At 43.8% G+C, this 26314-nt stretch overlaps 2 protein-coding genes across 9 annotated transcripts in view; one reads left to right on the plus strand and one right to left on the minus strand.

The window, feature by feature from the left end:
• LOC122543855 (RNA-binding protein 4B-like) overlaps positions 1–26314 on the minus strand; it is a 103755-nt gene that overhangs the window by 52859 nt on the left and 24582 nt on the right. For 3 of the 8 annotated variants that reach the window (XR_015754626.1, XR_015754624.1, XR_015754627.1), the window contains exon 4: positions 9658–9731. The exons of the other annotated variants lie outside the window; for them this stretch is intronic. The gene's annotated coding sequence lies outside the window, so the exon portion shown is untranslated. The remainder of the gene's footprint in view (positions 1–9657; positions 9732–26314) is intronic. 8 annotated transcript variants of the gene reach the window in all.
• LOC122544042 (prokineticin receptor 2-like) lies at positions 17322–23059 on the plus strand. Its single transcript, XM_043683050.2, has 2 exons — positions 17322–17776; positions 20620–23059. Exons 1-2 carry the CDS (start codon positions 17322–17324, stop codon positions 21311–21313), a joined length of 1149 nt encoding a protein of 382 aa, XP_043538985.1. The 3' UTR covers positions 21314–23059.

Genomic DNA, 26314 nt, shown 5'->3' on the forward strand with positions numbered 1-26314 from the left:
GATGCATTCACCTGGATATCAAGTGAGGATGGATGTGATGACCTCCATTGGTGAGCAACCTACTTACACTCAGTGAGGCACAAAAAGGCCACTTGGTGTCTTTGGAATCACAGATGAACATGAGTGAGAACAGGAAAGAATCAGAGACTGCGCAGCAAGATAGAAGGGTAGCTCTCTTCCAGTTTAACACACACCTCTCTCTGGCAAGTGGCCCTGAGTTGAAAGGTTGTGGTTTCATCTTCCAATCCAGAGAACGCAACGTAATCTGGACTGACATTCCGGCAGAGTAGTGAGTGAGGGCAAAACTGGATACTGTCTTTTAGATGAGACATTCAACTGAGGCACTATCGTCTTCTCAGGCTATCCTACATCACTACCGAGAAGATGCCAGGGAGTGTCCCAGTTGATATTTATCCTTCAGTCAACATCACTTTGAACAGATTCATTATTTCCCTATTGTATAGAGAATGCTGCTGAGCACAAACTGGCTGCGGCATTGCCCACCTTAATGGCTTTTTACTTAATGGAATGGTTGCATTCCCCTCCCCCGCACCCCAGTTCCACGTCACACCCCTCCCTCCAATCCTCCTACAGTAAATGACAGAACCCTTAGCAGCATCTGTAAATCTACAGTTTCCTGAACGTAGCAACACAAGTGGATAAGACAGTCATGGAAACAGACCTTTTGACCAGGCATCCCAACCTGACCCAGTCCCACTTGCCAGCATTTGGCTTATATCCCCCTACTGGACTCTCAGCTACCTGCCCCCAGCTTCATCCCCCTCTCATTTATTTTCTCCACCCCCCTCAGCTCACAAGCCTCATTCCTGATGAAAGGCTCTTGCCCAAAACGTTGATTCTCCTGCTCCTGGGATGCTGCCTGACCTGCTGTGCTTTTCCAGCACCACACTCTCAATTCGATATCCCTCCAGTTCCTTCCGACTCACATATTCATCCAGATGCCTTTTAAATGTTGTACTTGTATCTGCCTTCTGTGCTATATGACTCTAAGAAGGCGTATGTTATGCTTGCCTTCATCAGACAGTGCACAGAGTATAAAAATTGACCAGTTATATTGCAGCTGTATAGAACTTTCGTGAGACTACATTTGGAATATTGTGTACAGTTCTGGTCATCACGCTACCAGAAATGGTTTACCAGGATGTTGCCTGGTTTGTGGGGTGTTCACTATGAGGAGATTTTGGACAAACACGGTTTGTTTTCACTTAAATAACAAATGATGAGAGGCGAATGGACAGAAGTTTACAAAATGATGAGAGGCATAGATAGCTGGAATATTTTCCCAGAGTAGAAGTGTTAATTATTAAGGGACATAGGTTTAAGAGAAAAGGGGATAAGTTTAAAGATGCCAGAGACAAGCTTTTTTGCACAGAGGATGGTAAGTGTCTGGATGAATTGTCAGAGGAGATAATGGAGGCAGATACAATAGCAACATTTAAGAGGCATCTTGTCAGATAAATAAATAGGCAAAGAATAGAGGAACATGGACCATATAGATGCAACAAGCTTTTAGTTTAAAAAGGCGTCATGTGTCAGTGCAGTCTTGGTGGGCCAAAGGGCCTGTTCCTGTGCTGTACTGTTCTTTGTTCTTTAATCAGAACAGTGTTTAACGTGTAAACTCAATTACAACACTCCTCCGCTGGTACATTGTTTTAAACTACTTAAATGGTTATCTAAAATGGAAAAGTTGACTAATTTCCTCCCACGATTGAACTCAATTATAATAATTATACATTTTCACCCTACTAAACTGTCAGCCTAAATTAAGTGTCTTAAACAGAAACCGTGAGCATATTAAAACATGTACTACACAGAACAGCCACTCAGAATACACACAGTACATGTACCATGGAGGGTCTAGGGATGTTATTGACCCAGAGTAAGAGGAGAAAGTGAGTCTGCAGATGCTGGAGATCAAAGTTGAAACTTTATTGCTGGAACAGCACAGCAGGTCAGGCAGCATCCAGGGAACAGGAGATTCGACGTTTCGGGCACAGGCCCTTCTTCAGGAATTCCTGAAGAAGGGCCTGTGCCCGAAACGTCGAATCTCCTGTTCCCTGGATGCTGCCTCGACCCAGAGTAAGACTCAACTCCTCAGATCAAGTCAAGGTCCTGGAATGCAGAAAATCTATTAATTTTATCAATATGATTAATTGATTGGCAGAGACAAGTTGGACTGAAAGGTGCTATATGACAGTATACATTTGGACAGGTTTAGAGGGATATGGGTCAGACACAGGCAAATGAGACTAGTTTCATTTGGGAAATGTGGTCAGTATGGATGAGTTGGATTGAAGGGTCTATTTCTGTGCTGAATGACTCTATAAACATTCTTGTGGAAAGTGAACCTGACAAAGCAGTATTGCTAACAGGCAAATTCAGACAGTTTTTATCAGAACTCTGAACTTGATGAGACAAGTGCTGTTTGTATAGAAATGGCAATGGGCAGATAACCAATAATGCTCTTGTGTTTAATGAGATACTTTACCCAGACAAATATATCAAATATATCCTGCATATTGTCAAACAAAACTATTTCCAAAATCTCTCAGCAGAATACTATCCACAACCAAAATCCACTGAAACAGTAAGACAGCTCGAGTTATAAAAAGTAGTTCAATATCTATTGAACTAAGGAGACTAAACTAATATACTAAAGAGAAAAAGAACACCAATAACTGCGGATTTGGAAATCAAAAACACAGCTTGCTGGAAAAGTTCAGCGGAACTGGGAGCAGGTGTGGAGAGAAAGCAGAATTAACATTTTGGGTTCAGAACTGATTGTAGCAAGGGAAAAATTGATACGTGTGCTGAAGGTGGGAGAGGGGAGTAAAGGAACAGTAGAGATGGAACCCAGAGATAGACAGAGAGAGACAGTTGAGTAGACAAAGGAAGAAGGGCTTATGCCCGAAACGTCGATTCTCCTGTTCCTTGGATGCTGCCTGACCTGCTGCGCTTTTCCAGCAACACATTTTCAGCTCTGATCTCCAGCATCTGCAGTCCTCACTTTCTCCTAGACAAAGGAATGGGTAAAGGTCAGCCTTGGAGAAGCAATAGCTGCTAATGGAGACCAACAATGGGTTGGTTGTGGTCACAGCACATCACAGCAACCCATGTGATGACAAGGCCTGGCGTGTCGGGGTTGGGTAAGGACATAGGAGAAGGTGCTAAGGCCCTAACATGATTGAACTTGATGTTGAGTCCTGAAGGCTTCAGGATCTCCAAAAGGAAAATGAGTTACAGTTCTTTCAGCTGACGCTGGAGCACTTGCAGCATGCTCGAGCCAGAGATGTTGGCCAGAGAGCACAGTGGTGCTTTGAAGTAGCAGGCAATAGGAAACTCGGGGTCATTTTTGCTGACAGAATGTAAGTGCCCTGCAAAGTGGTCACCCAGTTTGCCCAGTGCAGAGCAGACTACATTGTGAGCAACGAATAAGTAGACCAGATTGAGTGGAGCACAGGAAAACTACTACATTACGTGGAAGCTGCATCAGGGGCCTTGAAGAGTGAGGATGAAGAAGGTAAATGAGGTGTTACACCTTCTGCGATTGCATGGGAAGGCGCTTTGGCAGTGTGGGGAGTTGTTGGAAATAGAGAAGGACTGGGCCAAGGTGTTCCAGACGAAACAGTCACTGTGGAAGGCTGACAAGGGAGGGGAGCGGAATATGTGTCTGGTGATGGTATCCTGCTGGAAGTGACAACTAATGATCCTATGGATGTGGATGCTGGTGGGAGAGTAGGTGAGGTTCAGGGGGACCCTACCATTGTAGTGGAAAGGAAGAGAAGGGATGAGGGGCAAAGTGCATGAGATGGGTCAGACATGGCTGATGGCCCTGTCAACCATGGTGCTGGAGAATCTTCAGTTGAGGAAGAAAGTGGACATTTCGGAAGCCAGCGACATCGAATAGATACAATAGAGAAACTAGGAGAATGGAACAGAGTCTTTATAGGAGGCAGGGTGCGAGGATACATAATCCAAGAAATTTTGGAAGTCAGTGGGTTTGCAGTGGATATTGGTGGCTAGCCTATCCCCAGAAATGGCAAAAGAGATGTTGAGGAAGGGAAGGGAGGAGTCAGAGATGGATCAGGTGAAGGTGAGAGCAGGATGGAAATTGGAAGCGAAATTGATAAAATTTTTCAATTTTGGACGAGAGAGGGAAACAGCTCCGACTATGTCACTGATGGACTGGAGAAAGAGTGTGGGTGGGGTCCTGGGTAGGATTGGAACACAGAATTCAATATACCCCACAAAGAGACATAAATAACTGGGGCCCATGGCCACACCTTGGACCTGAGAGGTGTTAAAGAAGAAATTGTTCAAAGTTAGGACAAGCTCGACCAGACGGAGGAGGGTGGTGGTGGATGGGACAGTTCAGGCCGAACCAGAGGACACAGCTTAAAAATACGGGGTAGACCATTTAGGACAGAGATGAGGAGAAACTTCTTCACCCAGAGAGTGGTGGCTGTGTGGAATGCTCTGCCCCAGAGGGCAGTGGAGGCCCAGTCTCTGGATTCATTTAAGAAAGAGTTGGATAGTGGAATGAAGGATTATGGAGATAAGGCAGGAACAGGATACTGATTAAGGATGATCAGCCATGATCATATTGAATGGTGGTGCAAGCTCGAAGGGCAGAATGGCCTACTCCTGCACCTATTGTCTATTGTTTTCAGACCATCCTGATGAGGGATGGACATGTGAAGGGACTGCACATCCATGGTGACGTGGAGGCGGGTGGAGACCGCAAACTGGAAATTCTGAAACCGGCGTAAATTGAGAGAGGAATCACAGATGTAAATGGGAAGGGACTGGACAAGGGAAGGAAAAATAAAGTCAAGGTAGGGAAGAGATTAGTTCTATGGGACAGGAGCAGTCAGAAACAATGGGTCTGCCCGGGCAGTCCTGTTTGTGGATTTTGAGAAGGAGGTAGAAGCGAGCTGTGCGGGGTTGGGGGACTATGAGCCTGGAGGCTATTGGGGGATAGATGACAGATGAAATGAGATAGTGACCACAGTGGACACAACAGCCTGGTGTTTCATGGCTGGGTCATGGTCCAGGGGGAGATAGGAGGAGGTGTCTGAAAGCTGGCATTCAGTTACCACAATGTAGATCTTAGTTCGCACGACAACAGCACCATCCTTGTTGGCAGGCCTCATCACAAAGTTAGGGTTAGATCTGAGAGCAAGGAGTGCAGTCAGTTTAGAGGAAGATAGGTTGAAATGAGTAAGGGCGCAGAGAAATTGAGGTGACCAATATCACTTCGACAGTTCTTGATGAACAGGTCAAGTGCAGTTAAAAAAGCCAGAGGGAGGTGAGGGCTGTGTGGGACAGGGAGGTGAGGGCTCTTGTCCAAACAAATAGGCATTGAAGCGAAGGGGATGGAAGAACTGTTCAACGTCATGTCATGGCAAAATTCATTGAGATGGGGCCACAGAGATAAATCTCTTTAGTGAGTACAGAATGTTCAGCATCAGAAAGAGGAAGGTAGGAAGGACCAGGAGGAAGGGTTAGGAGAGGGGATGGAGTCAGATGGAAAGGGTCAGGAGAAGGACAGAGGCAGCAAAGACAACGGAGTTTTTAAAGGTAGAGATATAAAATGGATGTAAATTAAGGTGAGAAAGGGAAAGAATGGATCCTCCCTACTAAATAACAAGTAAGCAAGACAAGCCTCTACATGTGTGTGTGGGGCAGGGGTGGGTGGAATGTGAGGAAAGTAGAGAACAGACAAAGTGGTCAGTTTCTGATGTTATTGAAGGCCTCAAGGTTGCAAAATGCCTACATGGAAACGAGATGAATTCCTTGACCTTGCATTGTGCTTCATTGAAACATGCTCGGGGTTTTGAGAAGGGTGGAACAAGACAGAGTTCCTCCTCCCCAATCACTCCTACTGGAAGCGTATGTGAGCGGGAATGCTATCAAGCTCCATGTGGCTGATGTCCTGTCTGTGCTCGGAACTTGTGCAGAGGGGTCACTTGGAAGAGTTGCTGGGGAACAGGCAGTAAACATTTCCAGTCAATAACCTTTCAACAGCACTCCTAAGCTGAAGGCTAGCAAGCTAAGCCACCAACCACATCAGACATTTTCCCGGAACATCACATACGTCCCCTCCTTCCTGTGCCCATTGCCTTTTCCTCTTTTGCTGCCAGTGTAACCAGATGCCGGGCAGAGTGTACTGGATTGGTGCAATCAGAGGTGCTGCTGGGAGAGTGTTCATTGTTTACCTGTAACAACCAGGGAGTTTTTGTCTTCGATGCAAATAAGGATCATAAAAGGAATGTAAATTGGCTGCCAACATGCTGTTACCCATTCTACTCAATTTCAAACTCTACCCCCGGTATTTGGGATTTACCTAGTAATATTTTATTGGCTTGGAAAACAACTAATGTAGTAGCTGACTTTAATTTTCTTTTGCTCATATCAAACTGCACGGTCCATGCTCAGTAATGAGAGTCTCACACTGATTTATGTGCTCTGCTTTAATTCACATCTTTGTTTGGAGACCCGCTGATGATTAGTCATCTCACACACGCTGGCTTTGTCGTATTTAAAGCCTCAGAGATCCCTCTTGCTGATTAAGTGGGCTTTCTGAAACAGAGAGAACCGAGTCCTTTAAAGTGCAACAGATACCCAGGGGAATGTTTGCGGGGTAATTTCTCTTGGTTTGCATTCTGTTGCTGTTTCAGAAATCAGAAACTCTAAAGCATTTAATTCTGCAGTCCACTTTAATTGATGTGCCAAAAAGAAGCAATTGCGGCTGCAAACAAGGTTCATCATTACATATGCAGCTATAAATACATAAAAATCACTATTTATACAGTGCTTTTCAGTCTGGGACTTGATGCAAATGTTTTATTCAGGGTGCTAATAAAATACCATGGAGGAACTACATCTATATTGGGTAGTGCCTTCATTTCAGTCGCCCAAGTATTTACTGATTTAGAGAAAAGTAACTGCTTTGGAAAAGGTGCCTGAATGGAAGAGCTTCATGTTTTGATTGCTTTCATTCTGTTATCTTAAAATAAAGAAACAACACAGTTATCGAGTAATAGTCAAAACACCTAATCCCATTCTATTTAGCAACAAAACTAACTATGTCCAAGTGACCAACACACGTCTTCAAGCAGAATTATACAGCTTTAGAACATAGAACAGTACAGTACAGGCCCTTCGGCCCTTGATGTTGTGCCGACATTTTATCCTACTCTAAGATCAAACTAACCTACATACCCTTCATTATACTATCATCCATGTGCCCATGCAAGAGTCATTTAAATGTCCCTTTTGGCCCAACAATCTTATTTCAAAGCAGCTGTTTAAACAAGATCTCTCGCAGCAGTTAAATTAGCCACCAAACATTTACATTCTCACTAACAGCTGTTTCCCCACTTTGTAAATTTCTCTGGAGGGACAGGAATAAGCAAGTCCGATGATGCAATCCTACAAGTGAGGTGGAAAGGCCAGCAAAGGTACTGCAGCGTTGGTGATAGTCAGAATGGGGCAATCAATTATTTAGATTTCCACTGTTCCAGGCAACCCTGTTCACTGCAAACCAGCCACAACCTCACCACTCCTAAGCCTTCCCATTTCTACCTTCCACCTCCCCCCAGAGATTGTTACATATTCCTGGCCAAACCAGTTTCATTTGGAATCCACTCCCTTACCTCATGATGCAGTCTCTGCTGAGACACAGTTGCAACACTTTTCTTTCCCACCTTGGCAAATTCCCCCCCTTGTCTGACCCCAGAGCTTTTCACCTGGTGCCTCCAGCCCTTTTTCAAGCAGCAACCCAATCTATCACCACCAGTTTGGAGAGACAACAAACTACATACATTCTCTTCAGTGGGACTCCGCTATCAACTGATCCAGTATTATCCCTCCATGATCTCGTGTCACTCCCTACCTCTGTAAACCCTTATAACCTTGACTCCCAATTCTGGACTTGTGCACATTCCCAATTTTAATTGTGCTACCATTTAACATTCAATTTGAAACAACCTCTCTTACTCTAGGCAAATCCAAGGAAGGTGACAATGAATGGACCTTTGCTCTTTAGCACTGATCATGGGAATCCACCCTTAATTAGCATTTGACTTGACTTCTTGTAGAATCCAGACCTTAATCAGATGGGCCAATGGACTGAGGAGTGGCAGATGGAGCTTAACTTAGATAAATGTTAGATGTTGCATTTTGGTAAGGCAAATCAAGGTAGGACTTACACACTTAATACTAGGGTTCTAGGGAGAGTTGCCAAACAAAGAGATGTTGGAGTGCAGGTTCACAGTTCCTTGAAAGCGGAGTCACAAGTAGACAGGGTGGTGAAGAAGGCATTTGGTAGACTTGCCTTTATTGGTCAGTGCATTGAATATAGGAATTGGGAGGTCATGTTGTGGCTGTATAGGACATTGGTTAATCCTCTTTTGGAATACTGCATTCAAATCGGGTTTCCCATGCTGTAGGAAAGATGTTGCGAAACGTGAAAGGGTGCAGAAAAGATTTACAAGCATGTTGCCAGAATTGGAGGGTTTGAGCCATAGAGATAGGCTGGGCTATTTTCCCTGGAGTATCAGAGATTATGGGGTGACTTTATAGAGGCTTATAAAATCATGAGCGGCAATGGATAGGGTAAATAGCGAAGGTCTTTTTTCCCAGGGTAGAGGAGTCCAAAACGAGAGGGCACAGGTTTAAGGTGAGAGGGAAAAGATTTAAAAGGGACCGAAGGGCAACCTTTTGACACAGAGGGTGGTGCACATGTGGAACGAGGTGGTGATGAAGGCTGGTACAATTTCCAAAATTTAAAATGTGCCTGAAGGGGCATATGAATAGGAAATGCTTAGTGGGATATGGGCCAAATGCTGGGAAAAATGGGACTAGATTAATTTATAATACTGTATCTGGTTAGCATGGACAAGTTGGACTGAAGGGTCTGTTTCCGTGTTGCACACCTCTATGACTTTATGATGGATCTGGTAAGTATATTTGTGCTCACATGAGATCGACTGAGACTGAATTAATTCATATTTGAACACAGCAATGTAGCCATGAATGAACACTTTCTGGCACCAGTACAATATGTTAGCCACAGATATCATTGTGAAGAACGCGGTTTATTAAGAGACAGATCACGGCACTCTTCCCTCAAGCTGTACATTACTCAACATCGGCTCTGAATATAATGTAGTGCTTCAATCCACACCCGGTGAAGTCATGGTAAAGTTACAGACCTTGTATTCACTGGGGGGGGGGCAGGAGGAAAATATCACTGTGGGAGATTTTAAAAACTCGAGGCCATTTTCACAGCAGCAGAGAATTTTCCAGGAATCTAAGGGAGGTGTTCAAAATGATGGAAGTATCGAGAGGTACTGAATTAATAATAGGGCCTGGGATTTATACTCAAAATATAATGAGTGAAGGAGGAAGATTTTCCATACAATGAAATATAAAACCCATTTGGGCATGGGCCTGTTAAAAACATGACAAATGCAATACTTCTGAGAAAAATGTTGAATATTAAGGGAAATGGGATTACTAATATAAAGATACCACAGGCATACATAATGGTATAAAATCCCCTAAGATTCTGGTTTAAGAAAAGCCGATTGCATATTTTCTATTAGCCAATATGGCTCCTCTAGGCCATACCTGTTGGAATAGTTCCACAGAGGATGAGAAGACTCTAACAATTCACAGCTCCACGGACAGAACAATGGCATATCCTGTGGAGAAAACAAAACTTATTCAGGTTTTTAAATGATCATAAAATCACCAATGTGGAAGCAGGCCATTTGGCCCATCAAGTCCACATTGACTCTCTGAACAGGATTCTGCCCAGGCCCAACCCACCTACCCCATCCCTGTAGCCCTACATTTCCCATGGCTAATCCATCCAGCCTGCACATCCCAGGACACTATGGTTAATTTAGTACGGTCAATCCACCCTAACCTACACGTTTTTTGTCTGTGGGAGGAAACCCATACAGACATGGGGAGAATGGGCAAACTCCACACAGTCACCTGAGGGTGGAATCGAACCTCTGGCATTGTGAGGCAGCAGTGCTAGCCACTGTGCCAACAGCGTAGATGGATACAATGACACCGTCCCCAACCCTAAACTTGCTTTTAATATTAAACATTAAACTTTGTGAATGAGACAATACTTTGACCTTCCTCTCTGACAAACCTTAACTGGAGGGTTAGAAGAGCTTCGAGAAAGAAGAGCTTGCATTTTGATTGATACAAAATTGAGAACTCGGATTGGGCAATAAATGCTGGCCAAGCCAGCAGTGCCTACATCCAGTGAACGAGTTGAAAGCATAAAGATCACCATCACCATAAAGAGCCCAGTAGCATTCGTGACAGAGCAGCAGTGTACATTTGTGGGCAGCATGGTGACTCAGTGGTTATCACTGCTGCCCCACAGCACTAGGGTCCCAGGTTCGATTCCAGCCTCGGACGACTGTCTGTGTGGAGTTTGCATGTTCTCCCCGTGTCTGCGTGGGTTTCCTCCAGGTGCTCCAGTTTGCTCCCACAGTCCAAAGATGTGCAGGTTGGGTGAATTGGCCATGCTAAATTGCCCTTAGTGTTAGGTGCATTAGTCAGAGGGAAATGGGTCACTCTTCAGAGGGTTGGTGTGGACTTGTTGGGCCAAAGGGCCTGTTTCCACACTGTAGAGAATCTAATCTAATCATGTTGACTTCAGACCTCCGGGAGTCACAAATCACCAATCATTATCGACTGAGTCTAAAGGTTCAAGACCCACTCCAGGACTTGAATCACAATTTCAGTGCAGCACTCATGGTTGTCATCTTGCAGGTGAGACACTGAATAAAGGTCTGCCTTTATGAGGGCAAAATAATCTCAGTCACACTCGCCTGAAAGTATGAACGGAAAGAGAACACAGGTGACAAAATATATACAAGGCATGTTTTGAGGAGGAGTACTGAGTGTCCATTTGGCCCACTGTGTCTGCTCACCATTCAATGAGCTTAAGCAGGTCTGATACTCAACCCACACTTTGCTGCCTTTTCTCCTTAACCCTTGAGTCCTTTACTGATTAAAAATGTTCCACTCAGCCTTGACGACATTCAACGACCCAGCCTCAATAGCCCTCTGTGGTAAAACCAAGTTGACAGATTCACTATCCCTGTCAGAGAAGAGATTCCTCCTCATCTCTGTCTGAAATGAGGTACTCTGATATTTTGTCCTCTGGTCCTAGACCCTCCCACAAGAGGAAACAAATCTCTAAGCCTACCCTGTCAAGTCTCTTAAAATTCCTATATGTTTCAATAATGTCCCCTGGATCACCTTAGGCAACAAAATCGATGATGCTGTGTACAGTGGAAACCAAGACAGGGCCACAGAAGGTGGAGAAAGACTAAGGTAAGTTTTTTTTAAATTTAAGATGAAGACTGTGTTAAGATCATTCGGCTGAGGACAGGTGGATGATGGGCAGTTTGTAAAGTATTGAATAAGGTGGCCATGTCCTGGATGAGTGAATTCTGTACATGTTCAGATGTTTAACTAGAAGGAAATACTGAATATCAATCAGAGGTAGGAATGGAGGCCTAACAGAGGGCAAAAACAGGCAGTGGGAACATCAGCCTCGGGTCAGGCAACCAAGCATTTTTTAAAATTCATTTGTGGGATGTGGGCATTGCTGGCTGGCCAGCATTTATTGCCTGTCCCGAGTTACCCTTGAAGAGACTTTGTCACGATTGGTACAACTGAATGGTAATTTCAGAGGGCAAATGAAAGACAAACAGGTTGTATGAGTCTGGAGTCACATGTAGGCCAGACCAGGCGAGGATGGTAGATTTCCTTCCCTGAAGAACATTAGTGAACCAGATGGGTTTTTCCAACAACACAATGTTTTCATGATCATCAGTAGATTCTTAATTTCAGATTTTCTTTATTGAATTCAAATTCCACCATCTGCTGTGGAGGGATTCGAACCCAGATCCCCTGAACATTAGCTGAGTTTCTGGATTAATAGTCTCACGATAATACCACAAGGCCATCGTCTACCCATCACCTTTGGCGTATTGATCAGGGAAAAAAACACATCAGGTAAAGCCAGAACATGCATGCTTTTCAAGCGAGTAAACAAGCTTAATGAGTCCGAGGTTAGAAATTACAGAATTCAGTTAGAATTATAGAATCTGTACAGTGTGGAATCTGGCCATTCGAGTCCACACCAACCCTCCCACTGAGACCCTATCCCTATAAACCTGTGTTTCCCATGGCTAATCCACCTAGCCTGCACATAACTGGACACTGTGGGCAATTTAGCATGGCCAATCCACCTAACCTGCACATTTTTGGACTGTGGGAGGAAACTGGAGCATCCAGAGGAAACCCACGCAGACACGGAGATAATGTGCAAACTCCACACAGACAGTTGCCTGGGGGGTGGAATCGAACCCAGGTCCCTGGCTCTGTGAGGCAGCAGTGTTAACCACTGAGCCCACGAGCATATAACAATGGTATGAATTCTGGAGCCCCCGAATTGTCTTTAGGCAAACTGAAAGATGCAGGATCTCCCCTTTTTGAGAGATTGTGAACAATCTATATCCTTAGGATTTCTGTTTGGCTGATAACAGAACATAGAATAGCGCAGCAAAGGGAAAGATACCACATACAGACACACACCAAGAACTTGGGCGAGCCTCACCAAAGGATTTGCAGCATGACAACCATCCTTATTGGAACTCCGGAGAATTGAGTGCAAAAGCTCCCAGCACCCCATGACAGTCCAGCACCTCCATTAGGGTTTCGTCAGTAAGGCTGCATGGTTGTTCCGATCATGGTTAACGCCACCTTGCAACTGTCCATTTTTCTGGCCATCTGCTTCATTGGGTTATTTGCTTGATGTCACTACCATCAGTGTTTCTGTGAAAAGGGTTTGTTCCTCTCATGATCCAGATGACCCTTCTTTGCAAAGTCTCTTTCCTTCCAACTTTCATTGAAATTGGCGCATTAATCTTCGCCCCAGACATTCTACATTCCACAAGATTTCCAAACCTAAGCTTGGGATCACCTGACTGTCACTCCTTGGTTTGACTCATTCCCTCTTCTATTTCCAGCCTTGGTAATGTCTCACACCATTTCAACTCAATTAGCCCTTTGCATGATGATAGAGGCCCTTTAAGATGTTGTGCCTAAGTGGAATGCTGTCAGGAATAAATGATGAGTTGTGCTTTTGTGACACACTGTTAAATTATATGAAGACCTTTGCGGTTCCTCAGGGAAAAGAAAAACCTTTTAGTTGCTAAGCATCTTAACCTTGGAAACCATACCATCTCCTCCCATCCTAAGGGGCTGCCTCACCATATTTATTACCCTCAGGATTCTTTAGTCACTTAACTATTTATCGTGGGGGGGGGGCTTGATAGCTAGCTCCCCTTTTAATTTAGCTTGATTGAAAATGGGACTTCTCCTTTAAGACGACAGTCTGGATGGGAGATTCAGCTCCTCCTTGAGAACTAGTCAGGCAGACCCAGCTGCGTGTCAGTGAGTGAGTGAGCTGGCTACAAACCTAGCTGCAGAGACAAAATCTTCAGTACAGAGACGGCAGAGGACAGCATTCCACAGGCACAACCCCAGAGAAACGTGCAGCTTCTTTCTCAGAAATTAAAAATTCTGAAGCAGACGGGAGAGGACTGTCAGCACAAGTGGGAAATTTCTTCAGATATTTCCCCCCTGCCCCAGCACCATCAGAAATATTTTGAGACAGAAGAACAGTATCAATGAGTCCACTCCGCATCCAGCCTCTTGAAGAAAGACGCATGTCACACTTCTGGGCAGATCAGAAACAATGGGCCACTAAACCCTGCTTGTTATGAGAAACTGTCGGAGGGTGAGATAAAACTGCTCCATTTTCTGCTGCTGATTTACAGAGACTTGATACACAGAGTCAGTTTTAGTCAACCAGAGTGAATATAAACAAAGCTATCGGGGACTGAAAATAATTTGAGTTACCTTCTGATAAATGAATTCAGTTCTATAGCTTTTTAGGGATGTGCGAACTACTGACTTCCAAGTCCAGCTTATTCTAACATCTGGAACAGCTTTTGTTCTTTTAGCTTCAAGTAGCTGAAAATATTAAGCATCATCCAGGTAAGATTTGAAAAACTTCAGTCCCTTGTCTCTAGAGACACTTTAAAATGAATTACGTTAAAAAAAAATGTTTTCATGATACGTTGCAAATGTCCTACTCTGTTTACAGGTGGTGAAGGTTTCAGAAAGCTTTGAATGTTTCACTGCAGCCAGTGGGTTTCGGTCTGGTGAGATCAACTGAGTTCAAGTAACTGCTGTCACCTGGGCCCAGACCTACATTTAGGTTGGGACCTGGTCTGATCTGGATTCTGACCTTCCACCGACACACCCTCCCCTCCCCCAGTCTCCTATGCCGACAGTAACAGCCCTGCTCAGATCCGCTAGCTAACTCTAACCGGGGTTAAATCATGAATGTCTTTTTCCATGCAATGGAGTGTTGCACTGATTGGATTCAAGCAAAAAAAAATTTGCTTTTTATTTAGCAGCACTCACGGAACTACATCTGAGCCTTTGGTGGGACATATTAACAGTATATTTACTGTAACTATCCTAAAATAATAACTGGCAGAGTCTACAGAGTCAAGCAGCATCCACCAACAGGAACATCAGAGGACACAGGTTTAAGATAATTCGAATTACTTTAAGTAAAATGCCAAAGGGAAGGTGATCGAAAAAAAAAGGACATGCAGCGAGTTGTTCTGGAATGATCTGGAACCTGCTATGGATAGCAGATGCAAAGTTGGTAGCAGCTTTACAAAGGGAATGTGGCATTATCATCAGGAAGAAAAGAAATGTCAGGACCGTGGGGTAAATGTAGAGGGAAGCGGGCAACTAATTAAATCACACTTTGAGAAAAAGCATTGACATGATGAGTTTAATGACCTCCTTTCATGTCCTTTAATTTGATAAATTCAAAATCAGGTCATACAAAGACTGAACATTTCCCAAGCAAAAAGATGGAGTTTGCCTTACACAAGGGACAACTGGTTTAGCCGACAGTCTGATTAGACCTGTCTAAATAGAGTCACGTTAAATCGTTTGGGACAGGTTGCTGGTGGGCCACTAACTGGAGTAATGACAAGTTCAGCAGCAAACTCCTCTCACGTTTTCATACAAACACAGTCTGTTCTGAAACATCATCCTACCTACAGCAGCATTTGTAGTGGCAGCACTGTGTACCAACTACGAAATGCACTGCAGGAATTCGCCGAAGATCCTCAGACCAGCACCTTCCAGACCCACAAACACTAACGTGTAGATGGACAAGGGTAGCAGATACATGGGAACTCCATTCTTTGCAACCCCCCGTCTGAGCCACTCACCATCCTGACTTGGAAATATATCAGCCATTCCTTCAGTGTCACTGGGTCAAAATCCTGGATTCCCTCCCAAAGGGCATTGTGGGTCTACCTATAGCAGGTGACACAAGAAAGCAGCCCACCACCATCTTCTCAAGGGGCAACTAGGGACAGGCAATGAATGCTGGGGCCAGTCAGCAACGCCCCATGTCCCATAACTGACTATTTGTTGGCCAATTACTGAACAGGTCTTAAAATTGTGCGGGCAGTGTCAGAGTGGGAAGATGACTCAATTATCACCCGGAGGAGCAGTAATACAATGAGGTGGCTACAGATCTCATTAGGCAGTGATCATACATCTTATTGATGCCACATAGACAGGCTCCAGGTACAGGTTCTGGCTTATTCCCCAAAGGGCAGACAGAAATTTTGTAAGGGAAAACAATATCCATCTGTCCCTAATCACTCTGGGACCAGTTGGTGTGCGTATTTGCAGTGAACCCGCTATATGCCCACATTCTGGGCTGACTGGTAGAGTGTGAGAGACAGTCAGTGAGTGCGCGCATGTCTGTGTGGGGGCACGCATGCTCTTGTCAGTATGTGTGTGTGAGATGAAAGAGAAAAGAACACAGAGAAAAATAGGAGCCTCTCTGCCAATAAATACTACTTCCCCTCTAAAAAGGGCCTGGAGGGTCACAAAGCATTTCTCATAAAGAATCCTCTGCTGGGTAATGCAAGCTCAGTTTACTACCCATTTTCTCAACTCACTTGCTCATTCATCGAATCCCTACAGTGTGAAAACTGGCCATTCAGCCCATCTAATCCACACTGACCCTCCAAACAGAATCTTACCCAGACCCACACCCCTAGACTATTCCTGTAACCCTGAATTTACCAAGGCTAACCTGTACATCTTTGGATTCTGAGAGGAAACCTACTCAGGCACAGGGAGAACGTATAAACTCCACACAGACAGTCATCCAAGCATGGGATCAAACCTGGGTCCCTGACACTGTGAGGCAGCAATACTAAGCACTGTGCCATTGTTTGGGGTGTTTCCATGTAAAATGCCCACCAATCGAGACAATGGAAGAGTTTAAGTTATTGGATTGTGTGCAACCTCACACTCCCCACCTAGCACTAACAGTTGTATCTATCCCTGTGGGAATCAAAGAGTGACTCTTCTGAACCAGCACAATGGTGAAGCACTTTTGTCCCTGTCCTCACTGCAAACCACTCACTCACATTGCACAGTTCAAACCAAGTCTGAACTTGTGTGACTGAGAAAATATTCTAGTTTTAGCATGGGTCACGGGATAATGATCAGAACTAGTTGGTGACAACAGTGGTTTTCTTTAATGGTGGTGGTGGTGGGTTGGGGGGAGACGCTGAATACAAAAGCAACTGAACCACACAGAATTACAATATTGCACAGCACGGAAGGAGGCTAATCGGTCCATTAGGTTTGCGATGGCTCTCTGAAGGAGCAATTTACCTCACCCGTGCCTTCTCCACGCGGTCCCACATGTCCTTACTTTTCAGATATTGAACTAGTTGTTATCTTTCTTTCCCTCTGCAGCCATTCCCAGCGGAAGCTGAGAAAATGACCCTCTCTTACTGCTGCCTTTGACAGAAAGGAGTAAGCGCAACATGGATCGGAACTGAATTTGTTCCTTCACCTGACTCAAAACCCAGAGTCACAGGAGCAGTTTCGGTGTCATATTCCAACCGTCTATCAGAGCAATGCAGACAACGTTCTGATTCTCAGTGCCTAGCAAGCCGTGAAAGTTAAAATAAACTCGATCCAGATACAGCATCTGCAGAAGAAACTTTGCAATCAGACGATTTATCCTGCAGAAATTTACGTGCAAGAAACACTAATGAACTCTTGACAGAAGAGGTCAGTTCAAACAAAGATTGGAGGTTTTTGGTGAAAACTGTAAAACTTCAGCCATGGCAGATCACTGTGCCAATGTGTCACAATGCAGTGACTTGAGTTTGACTGACCTTGGCTTGTCATGGAATCAGAGTTATGAGTATGAACAATACATGTCATTGCCAGATATAAGAGGGCAGGAGGCTGCTGATAATACTTTCTACCAGGCCAGGATTGTGATAGGTGTGGCCTTTGTCTGCATAATGCTGGTCTGTGGTGTTGGCAATTTCTTCTTCATTGTGACCCTGGCCAGATACAAGAATCTGAGGAACATCACCAATCTCCTGATAGTCAACCTGGCCATCTCTGATTTCATTGTGGCCATTGTGTGCTGTCCCTTCGAAATGGATTACTACGTGGTCAGAGGGCTGTCCTGGAGCTTTGGTCATGTTCTATGTTCCTCTGTGAACTACCTCAGAATGGTGTCCCTCTATGTCTCCACCAACGCGCTGCTGGTCATTGCCGTCGACAGGTGTGTTACATTTGGAGTTCTTCTGCAAGTGCACAGAATCATAGTATCCCTACAGTGTGGAAACAGGCCATTTGGCCCAACAAGTCCACATCGACCCTCCGATGAGTAATCCACCCAGACCCATCCCCCTCCCCTATTACTCTACATTTCCCCTGACTAATTCACTTAACCTACACTTGCCTGAACACTATGTGCAATTTACCATGGCCAATCCACCTAACCTGCACATCTTTGGATCGTGAGAGGAAACCGGAGCCCCACGGAGGAAATCCATGTAAAAACGGGTAGAATGTGCAAGTTCCAGACAGACAGTCCCTGGCACTGTAAGGCAGCAGTGCTAAGTCACTACAAGTTGCCTTCAGCCATCAACCTGAACTCTGTTTCCTAGCCAGCAATTCCATCTCCTCTTTGGACATTAGTCTGGGTGACACCAAGCCAGACAGTAGGCAACCCTGCATCTTAGTTGGCCCTGAGTAGAGCTTCCAAACACAATCTCTGCTCCAAGAGAATATACAAGGCAAAGTTGCCATAGTCCTACTGGACCATAGGTCTTCCATTTCATTAGAGGTAGACAACTGATGGTGAATTAACCTGATGTCACCATGTCTCAGGTGAGGGGAGGGGTCGAGAAGGAGAATCCTGCATGGTGACCTCAGCCAGTACAGAAATTGAACCCACACTGTTAGCATCAACCTATCGCAAACTGGCTATCCAGCCAATTGAACTAACTGAGTCCCTATACACATACATTGATGGTATCTATGCCTCTGGACTGTTAATCCAGAACCCTAGGTTAGCATTCTGGGGATGTGGGTTCGAAACCCACAATGACAGAAGGTGAAAATTGAATTCAATAAAATCTGGAATCAAAATCCAATTGAATAATGATGACTTAACCATTCTTGTTTAAAAAAAAAACCTACTTGGTTCACTAATATTCTCAAAGGGTTGGAAATCTTCCGTCCTTACCTGGTCTGGCCTATAAGTAACCCCAGCAATGCGGTTGACTCTTAACTGCTGTCTGAAATGGCCAATCAGTCCTAGTTGAATTGAGAGTGTGGTGCTGGAAAAGCACAGCAGGTCTGGCAGCATTCGAGGAGCAGGAGAATTGATGTTTCGTGCATAAGCCCCACATCATGAATCCTGATGAGTAGCTTATGCCTGAAACATCGATTCTCCTGCTCCTCGGATGCTGCCTTACCTGCTGCGTTTTTCCAGCGCCACACTCTCAACTCTGATCTCCAGCACGTGCAGCCCTCACTTTCTTCTGGGCATGGGTAACAAATGGCAGTCTTGCCCTCAATGTTGATATCCCATGAAAGACTATACTGTTTACTTTGACACCTGCAGTATGACCCTTCCTCACCCTGACTCAGCTATTTCCTGCTGAAATCACCATCCCATCTCATTCCCTCTCTAGTCTCAACTATTCCAATGCTCTTCCAGGGTTCCCCATCTTCCACCCTCCTTAAAACACCCAGATTATCCAAACCTCTGTTAGCCCTTATCCTAAACCACACCAAATCTTCTTCACCCATCATCAATTAACTACACCGACGTCCATACTAGCAAAGTGACAAATTTTAAGTTGTTGTCCTTGCATTCAAATCCATGGCAATGTTGCTCCGTACTCAGTAAATTCCTCCAGCCTCATAATCCTTAGCAAATTCTACATCAAATGTAACATCCTATGGATTCTTGATTTATTTTTGCCTAACTACAGGTGGCCATGCCTTTCAGTCCAGGCCTTAAACCTCATCCCGAAACCATCTTACCTCTTTTTCTCCTACTTTTAAGAAATTGCTTAAAAACAATTTGACCAATCTCTTCATAAACAAATACAGAAATTGCCACAAAGGCTCAGCAACAAAACTGTTCTGAGAAAGGATCAGCCAATCCGAAACACTCTTATCTTTTGATCATTTTCCCTCATATCTCCCTCGGTGTCTGATTGCCTTGAGCATTACCAATAAATTACTAACTACATTAGAAACGAGACAAATGCAAACTACTATTGTTTTAAAATGACACTGCAAAGTCACAACTATTTTCTGAGAAGTAAGATTTTCAGCAGTCATCAGCAATTCCTGCCCTTACTTCATCTATCCTTTGAGGGTAACTTTATTCTGATTTTGCCCCATTATCTGCAATTTGCAGCAAAACCAAACAGATATGGCCGCCTCAGCTTCAAACCTCAGTGCCATTGGAGTTAGCTACCTCCATCAGGCTGTGAGGTCAGGAGAGCTGAACAAATTGCTGGGTTAGGAAAGGGGCAAAACCTAGCTACTTACTCAGTGACCCTGCACACGTGGGTGATCATCAGGTGACGATTAGATCAAATCCACTGTGACAGCCACAGGTAAATTAGTGAGTTGACCAGTGCCGTCAAGGCAAACACGTGCAGAGGGCTTGTTTGGACAAGGTCATTGCGGCCCTCGGTGTCCACAGATTTCATTCATCATTAAACATTGCCATGGCAGCAAAATTAGAGAAGAATCCGACAGTAAAAGAATTGTGGCATGATGTAAAATTACAGTCATTCCTCTGTATCGGTGAAACTCTGTCCTTGAGAATCTTCACCAATGATGAAGTTCAGAAGTAGGGAGCTCATTAAAAATAGGCTATCGATTTTTGATGTGACATCTTTTGGCGTAGATAGGCGAACTTGTGATTTCACGGATGCGGAGGATTTATTGGATTTTCTTTTCGGTAACAATCAAACTGGGTCTTCACAACCAGACGTTCAATGTCATAATGTCTTTTGGACTAACCAAAATCTTCCAGTTACCTCAGACTCTCCTACTTATCCTTTCACCTTTGTTTCTCTCTTGTACCCATTGCAGGTATCTGGTCATTGTGCACCCACTGAAACCTCGTATGAAGTTTCAGACGGCCTACTGTGTTCTGATTGCCGTATGGTTAGTCTCCCTGTTCATCTCCATCCCCTCAGCATACTTTACAACTGAAACAACCTTCGACACTTTCCTGGGAAGCAACGGGAAAATATTCTGTGGGCAGATCTGGCCGGCAGACAAGAAACTCTTCTACAAGTCCTATTTCTTGTTCCTCTTCATCCTGGAGTTTGTTGTGCCTGTGCTGACTATGTCCCTGTGCTACATGCAGATCTGCAGGGAGCTGTGGTTCAAAAGCATGCCAGGTGTGCAAACCTACCAAATTAAGAAGCGGCTTCGAGCACGGAGGAAGACCGTCCTGGTCCTTATGGGTATATTGACCGCCTACATCCTCTGCTGGGCTCCATATTATGGATACACCATCGTCCGAGATTTCTTTCCAAATGTGCTCCTCAGAGTAAAGCATTCCATCACGGTGTACTACATTGTAGAGTGCATTGCAGTGAGCAACAGCATGATAAACACGCTGTTCTTCGTTACAGTAAAAAACAACACTTGCAAGTATGTGAAGAAGAGCTTCCTTCAGCGCTGGAGGGCTGCCTACATACCTGACAAAAGCACTGCCATGCAAGAGTGCCAAACATCAGTGCTGCCGGTGTCCGACGAACTGCCTCAGCAGCAATAGCCAACATGCATTGCCTGCATCTAGGTGATACTATGCCAAGGCAATGTTAAACAAAGTGACTCTACTGGTGTAAACCAGCCTGGCTGATGCTGTGGGTGTTGGTGACTCAGCTGTGAAACAAGGCAAAACATTAGTTTCCCGGAGACAATTGCTGTAGAATTATTTGGTGGCCATGTGGGATGGGAAGATGATAGTTAAGGTACACAAGGAGTTGCATCATGCATGCAAGGAGCCATGTTGGTTTTCAGGTCACAATTCCAAAGGAGTTTCCAATACATCCTCAGGATTCCTTCCCTCCTCCATCCTACAGGCTAAAAGTCAACTCAAGCTCAGCAGATATCCCATTGCTAAGGCTTTGCTACTCTGCATTATTAATGGACTTCACCAGTGTTTTTCCCAAGACCAACTGTTGATATCAGTGGCACAAAACTCCCTGCTGACTCAAAAGTAATTCATGTATTGAACTTCATCAATGTTTTGCCTATTTCAGATAGTGAGACTTGTGAAAAGTTGTGCTGAGGGCCAATCAGAAAAGCTCCCAAATTGATGGGTGGCTCCATGCTGGAAGTATTGCTGCAATTTTATCTGCAACAGGAGTTTCTGCAAAGACTCCAGCTATCTAGTGAACTATATTGCAAATCTGAGAGATTGTCTTATTGCCCTCAGCAGCAAAGGGTCAAAAACAGCAAGGTATGTGTAAGGTGGTGGGAACAAGAATGTTTTCTGAGATGCAAATTTTGTTGTTGATATGTGCCAAAGCTCCCAGGAATTAGCTATCATTTGCCCGTAAGGAAAGTATTAGCTGATCTGGTACTGGATTGATACCTCATGTTGAAAGGCTTCAGCACTCCACTCTTGGGGTGCTGCTCTAGGTACAATTGCATACAAGGCCACATCTAATGGAAACTAGATCTTCCTAAGCAGGTTTACTGGTCTCAGAATCTGTCCAGGTGAACAGGATGCTTCTTATGAAGACTGTCAAACTGGGCTGTGGTATTCCACAAATGACATTTCATCGCAGAGTTCCTTCTCTGAAACCAATGTAATGAATAATGCATCTCATACCACCTCCAGCTACATGTGTGCGTGTGTGTATGGGGTATGGGGGCATTGGGCGATATGCTATGATGAAAGAGAGACTACAATTCATGAAGTACCACTCCATGACTTTCAGAAATATCTCCAAAATATTTCACATTGGAGACATTATGCTGGACTCTGAACACAGAGCATGGAAACAGACCCTTTGGTCCAACGTGTCCATGGCAGCCCAATTTGTCAAACTAAACCAGTCCAACTGAGCCAGAACTGAAAAGGGGAAAAATGGAGAAACCAGAAAACATTGTTTGTAAATGAGAATGAATACTGTCGTTAAGAATTCCTTGTAAATAGCTTACAAAAGCATCACAGATCATTCCGGTTTCTGTTGTCACCCAAATTCAGATAGCATCCACTTGTTAAACCTTGAATCTCCGAAAGAGAGACAGCAAGGTTCTTACACTCTGGCTCTGTGTAAAGCAGGCTGATTCTTGTCTAGTCTTGCACTGTGTTATGTCAAAGGTTCTTCATTCAATCATAGATATCCTGTGTAATTGTTCATTGTCTCTGCAACGTCAACAGTGTTGAATAAAATTCATGGAAGGAAAAGGTTTTGTTTCGTTTTATGCAAAAGCTGCATTTATTCATAAGAGGCTAAATTTCACAAGAGGTCTTTTTTCTGTCCCATTATCTCTTTTTTTAAGTCACCTATACCCAAGAAGCGAGGGAGAGACTGGCCTTGCCGCTCAACTGTCCTGCATGAGCAACCTTGCTAGGTTCCATTATGGGAGTCTCCAGAAACAACTTTCTTACTATGCACTCATACATATGCACCAATAGAGAATGGTATCCATATTTACAGCCAGTGGTATTAATGAGATATCACAATGAGGTATGTTTAAGATGTATGTTTTGTCCTTTCTTTTGTGAAGAGAGATTTTAAGTCAGAGGTACTAAGCTTGCGAGTGAAGGCCCATAAAGTAAACAGCTTGGGAGGCCTTGGGCTTTTAAGTTAGGACAATAAAAGCAGCCTCGGTGGCTGTGGCCACATCTTACAGACCAGAATGTGTAGTTTTTGTTTAAGCTTTTAGATTCGGCAGTTGCCATGGGGTCTTGAAGAGGTGGAAATTATTTTATGGCCCCTCTTTCAATTACAACCAGAAGCTGGGGGCTGTCTTCCTAGGCTACTGGAATGAATGAGAGACAAAATATGTTTTCTGAATTTGGCTTTTGCCAAAGGATGGCTTATGGGATGTTACTATATTGGAACAGTTAATTAGCAATAGTTACTGTAGCTATTATTCTGTTAAGTTTTCCAATGGAGTTAAGTTATTCCAAGTTCTTCTTTCTTTTGTTGTATTTTAACTATAGTGTTTGGATAAATTGTGTTTTGCTTAACATCCAGTAGTCTGACCAGTCAAATTACAACTGGAACATAGCACCTCACTTTACCTTTAAAGTAAGAAGATGTTAAGGTCTAGGCTGCCTTCTTAAAATATTCTGAGAAGGCCTTGTCTGGCCCAATACAGAAAAAGAGGAGAAAATTGACATGAATAAATGCTAACGACAATGTGAAGCTTCTATTGTCTTAATTTGGGATAAAAGAAGTTGTGAAGGATGATAAGCTCAGTGCAGTGAACACTTGAGAATGACTTAAGGAGAAAATGTACAAATAGACCAAATCCCACTGAAATGAAAACCCATAAAAAAAGAAATGTAAGGGAACAACATTTAAATCCATCTGGTCTAACTTGATATACAGCTACACACTGCTGCTTCTCATACACACTGAATAGCGCCCAGAGTCTGTCTTGGCTGCAGTTCAATCGGTTATGAAAAGATGGTTTCTTTTCCCTTTGAAGCTTTTCATGGAACAAACAGCACTTGCAACATCTTTTGGGCCTCTCCTGCGGGTTATATGTTCCCTTTCTTTCTTGAGGATCTTGTCATCTGTGTGGTAGTCACCTTCCTGAGACTAAGTGTACTGGCCTTCACTGGCTTCAAGCTAATCCTGTCTTGTCAATACCGCCACCAATTTAATTAAACCCTATTTATTTTGTAAACATCGACCAGCAACTGGCTAAAAGAGATAGGAGGAAATAAAGCTGGATGGAGCAAAGAAAATAATGAAAAATATAAAGGATGAATTAAAGGAAATCGTTAAAAGGAAAACAATGGAAATAAATGGCTGTATGGTTTCATAGAGATATACAGCACAGGAACAGACCCTTCGATCCAACTAGTCCATGCCGACCAGACATCGTAAATTAATCTAGTCCCATTTGCCAGGACTTGGCCCATATCTCTCTAAATTCTTCCTTTGTTCCTAACCCCATCCAGATGCCTTTTAAATGTTGTGATTATACCAGCCTTCACCACTTCCTCTGGCAGCTCATTCTATCCATGTAATACCCTCTGCATGAAAAGGTTGCCCTTTAGGTCCCTTTTAAACCTTTCCACTCTCACCTTAAATCTATGTCATCTAGTTTTGGACTCCCCTACCCTGGGGTAAAATACCTTGGCTATTCATCCACTTCATGCCCCTCATGATTTTATAAACCTCTCTAAGATCACCCGTCAGTATCCGACGCTCCAGGGAAAATAGCTGCAGCCTATTCAGCCTCTCCCTCTAGCTCAAATCCTCCAACCCCAGCAGCATCCTTGTATATGTTTCCTCACCGCTCTCAAGTTTCACAATATCTTTCCTATAACAGGGAGAACGGAATCGAAAATAGTATTCAAAAAGTGGCCCAATCAATGTCCTGTACAGCTGTGACATTGGATCCCAATTCTTATACTCAATGCACTGTCCAATAAAGGCAAGCATACCAAACATCATCATCTCTACCCTGTCTACCTGTGACTCCATTTCCAAGGAACTATGAACCTGCACCCCAAGGTTTCTTTGTTTGGTAACACTCCCCAGGTCCTTCCCATTAAGTGTGTAAGCCCTGCCCTGATTTGCCTTTCCAAAATGCAACATCTCACATTTATCCAAATTAAACTCCATTTGCCATTCCTCGACACATCTGTCCCTTTGTACTCTGAGATAACCTTCTTCACTGCCCACTAACTACCAATTTTAGTTCCAACTGTAAACTTACTAATTCAGACCTATTTATTTTTTAAATATCAACCAGCAACTGGCTAAAAGAGACAAGAGAAAATTACACTGCTCCGAGCAGAGTGGAAAATATAAAGGAGCAATTAAAGGTAATTGTCAAAATGAAAGGATGGAAATAAATGGCTGCAAGTATGGTTTCGCCTGGTTATAACAAATTGTCTAACCTTCCTGACATCCGATCACCATACAGCTGTACTCAATTCTTCCTAAAAACACACCAAATAGTCTCTCAACCCGAATTACATCAAAGTCTTGATGTGGAGGATCTGGTGCTGGACTGTGGTGGATGAAGTTAAAACTCACACAGCACCAGGTTACAGTTCAATAGGTTTATTTGGAAGAACTAGCTTTCGGAGCCACCTAATGAAGGAGCAGCGGTCCAAACGCGAGTGCTTCCAAATAAACCTGTCGTGTGGTATTCCTGCCTATTTCCAGTAACCTTTCACCGTCTTGGTTATCAACAATCTACCTGCCTTAGAAATATTCAAAGCCTCCACTTCAGAAAAAGTGCTTCAAAATTCATCTTTCCTCTGTGTTAAAATCTCTTTAATCTTATTTCTAAAACCATCTGTACTTTCCCAATTATTCAGTTTACTGGAACACTGGTGCCAATACGGTACAGTTCTAAATCATCCTAATGATACAGGCACCACTTTTGCCTTACTGGTGTCAGTGCCCATAAGATTGGCTCAGTAGAAATGAATTTCAGTTTAAGTTACATATTAATTTTACTAAGCTTAGTTACCCTAAATCAATCTGAGTGTGGCTCATGTAATAACCTGAAGAATGCCATCTTTAGGTTCTGCTTTTTAATTTGGTGCCTAGCTCCTCATTATGAC

This window comes from Chiloscyllium plagiosum, unplaced genomic scaffold (genome assembly GCF_037043375.1).
Source record: "Chiloscyllium plagiosum isolate Xiang-an unplaced genomic scaffold, Cpla_swu_hap1 HiC_scaffold_46, whole genome shotgun sequence".
In the NCBI taxonomy this organism is placed as follows: domain Eukaryota; kingdom Metazoa; phylum Chordata; class Chondrichthyes; order Orectolobiformes; family Hemiscylliidae; genus Chiloscyllium; species Chiloscyllium plagiosum.

Excerpts from the sequence above, each read along its gene's own strand:
- LOC122544042 (XM_043683050.2), top strand. The coding sequence starts at position 17,322 with ATGGCAGATCACTGTGCCAATGTGTCACAATGCAGTGACTTGAGTTTG. Across the intron at positions 17,777-20,619 it reads CTGGTCATTGCCGTCGACAG|GTATCTGGTCATTGTGCACC; the intron begins GTGTGTTACATT and ends TACCCATTGCAG.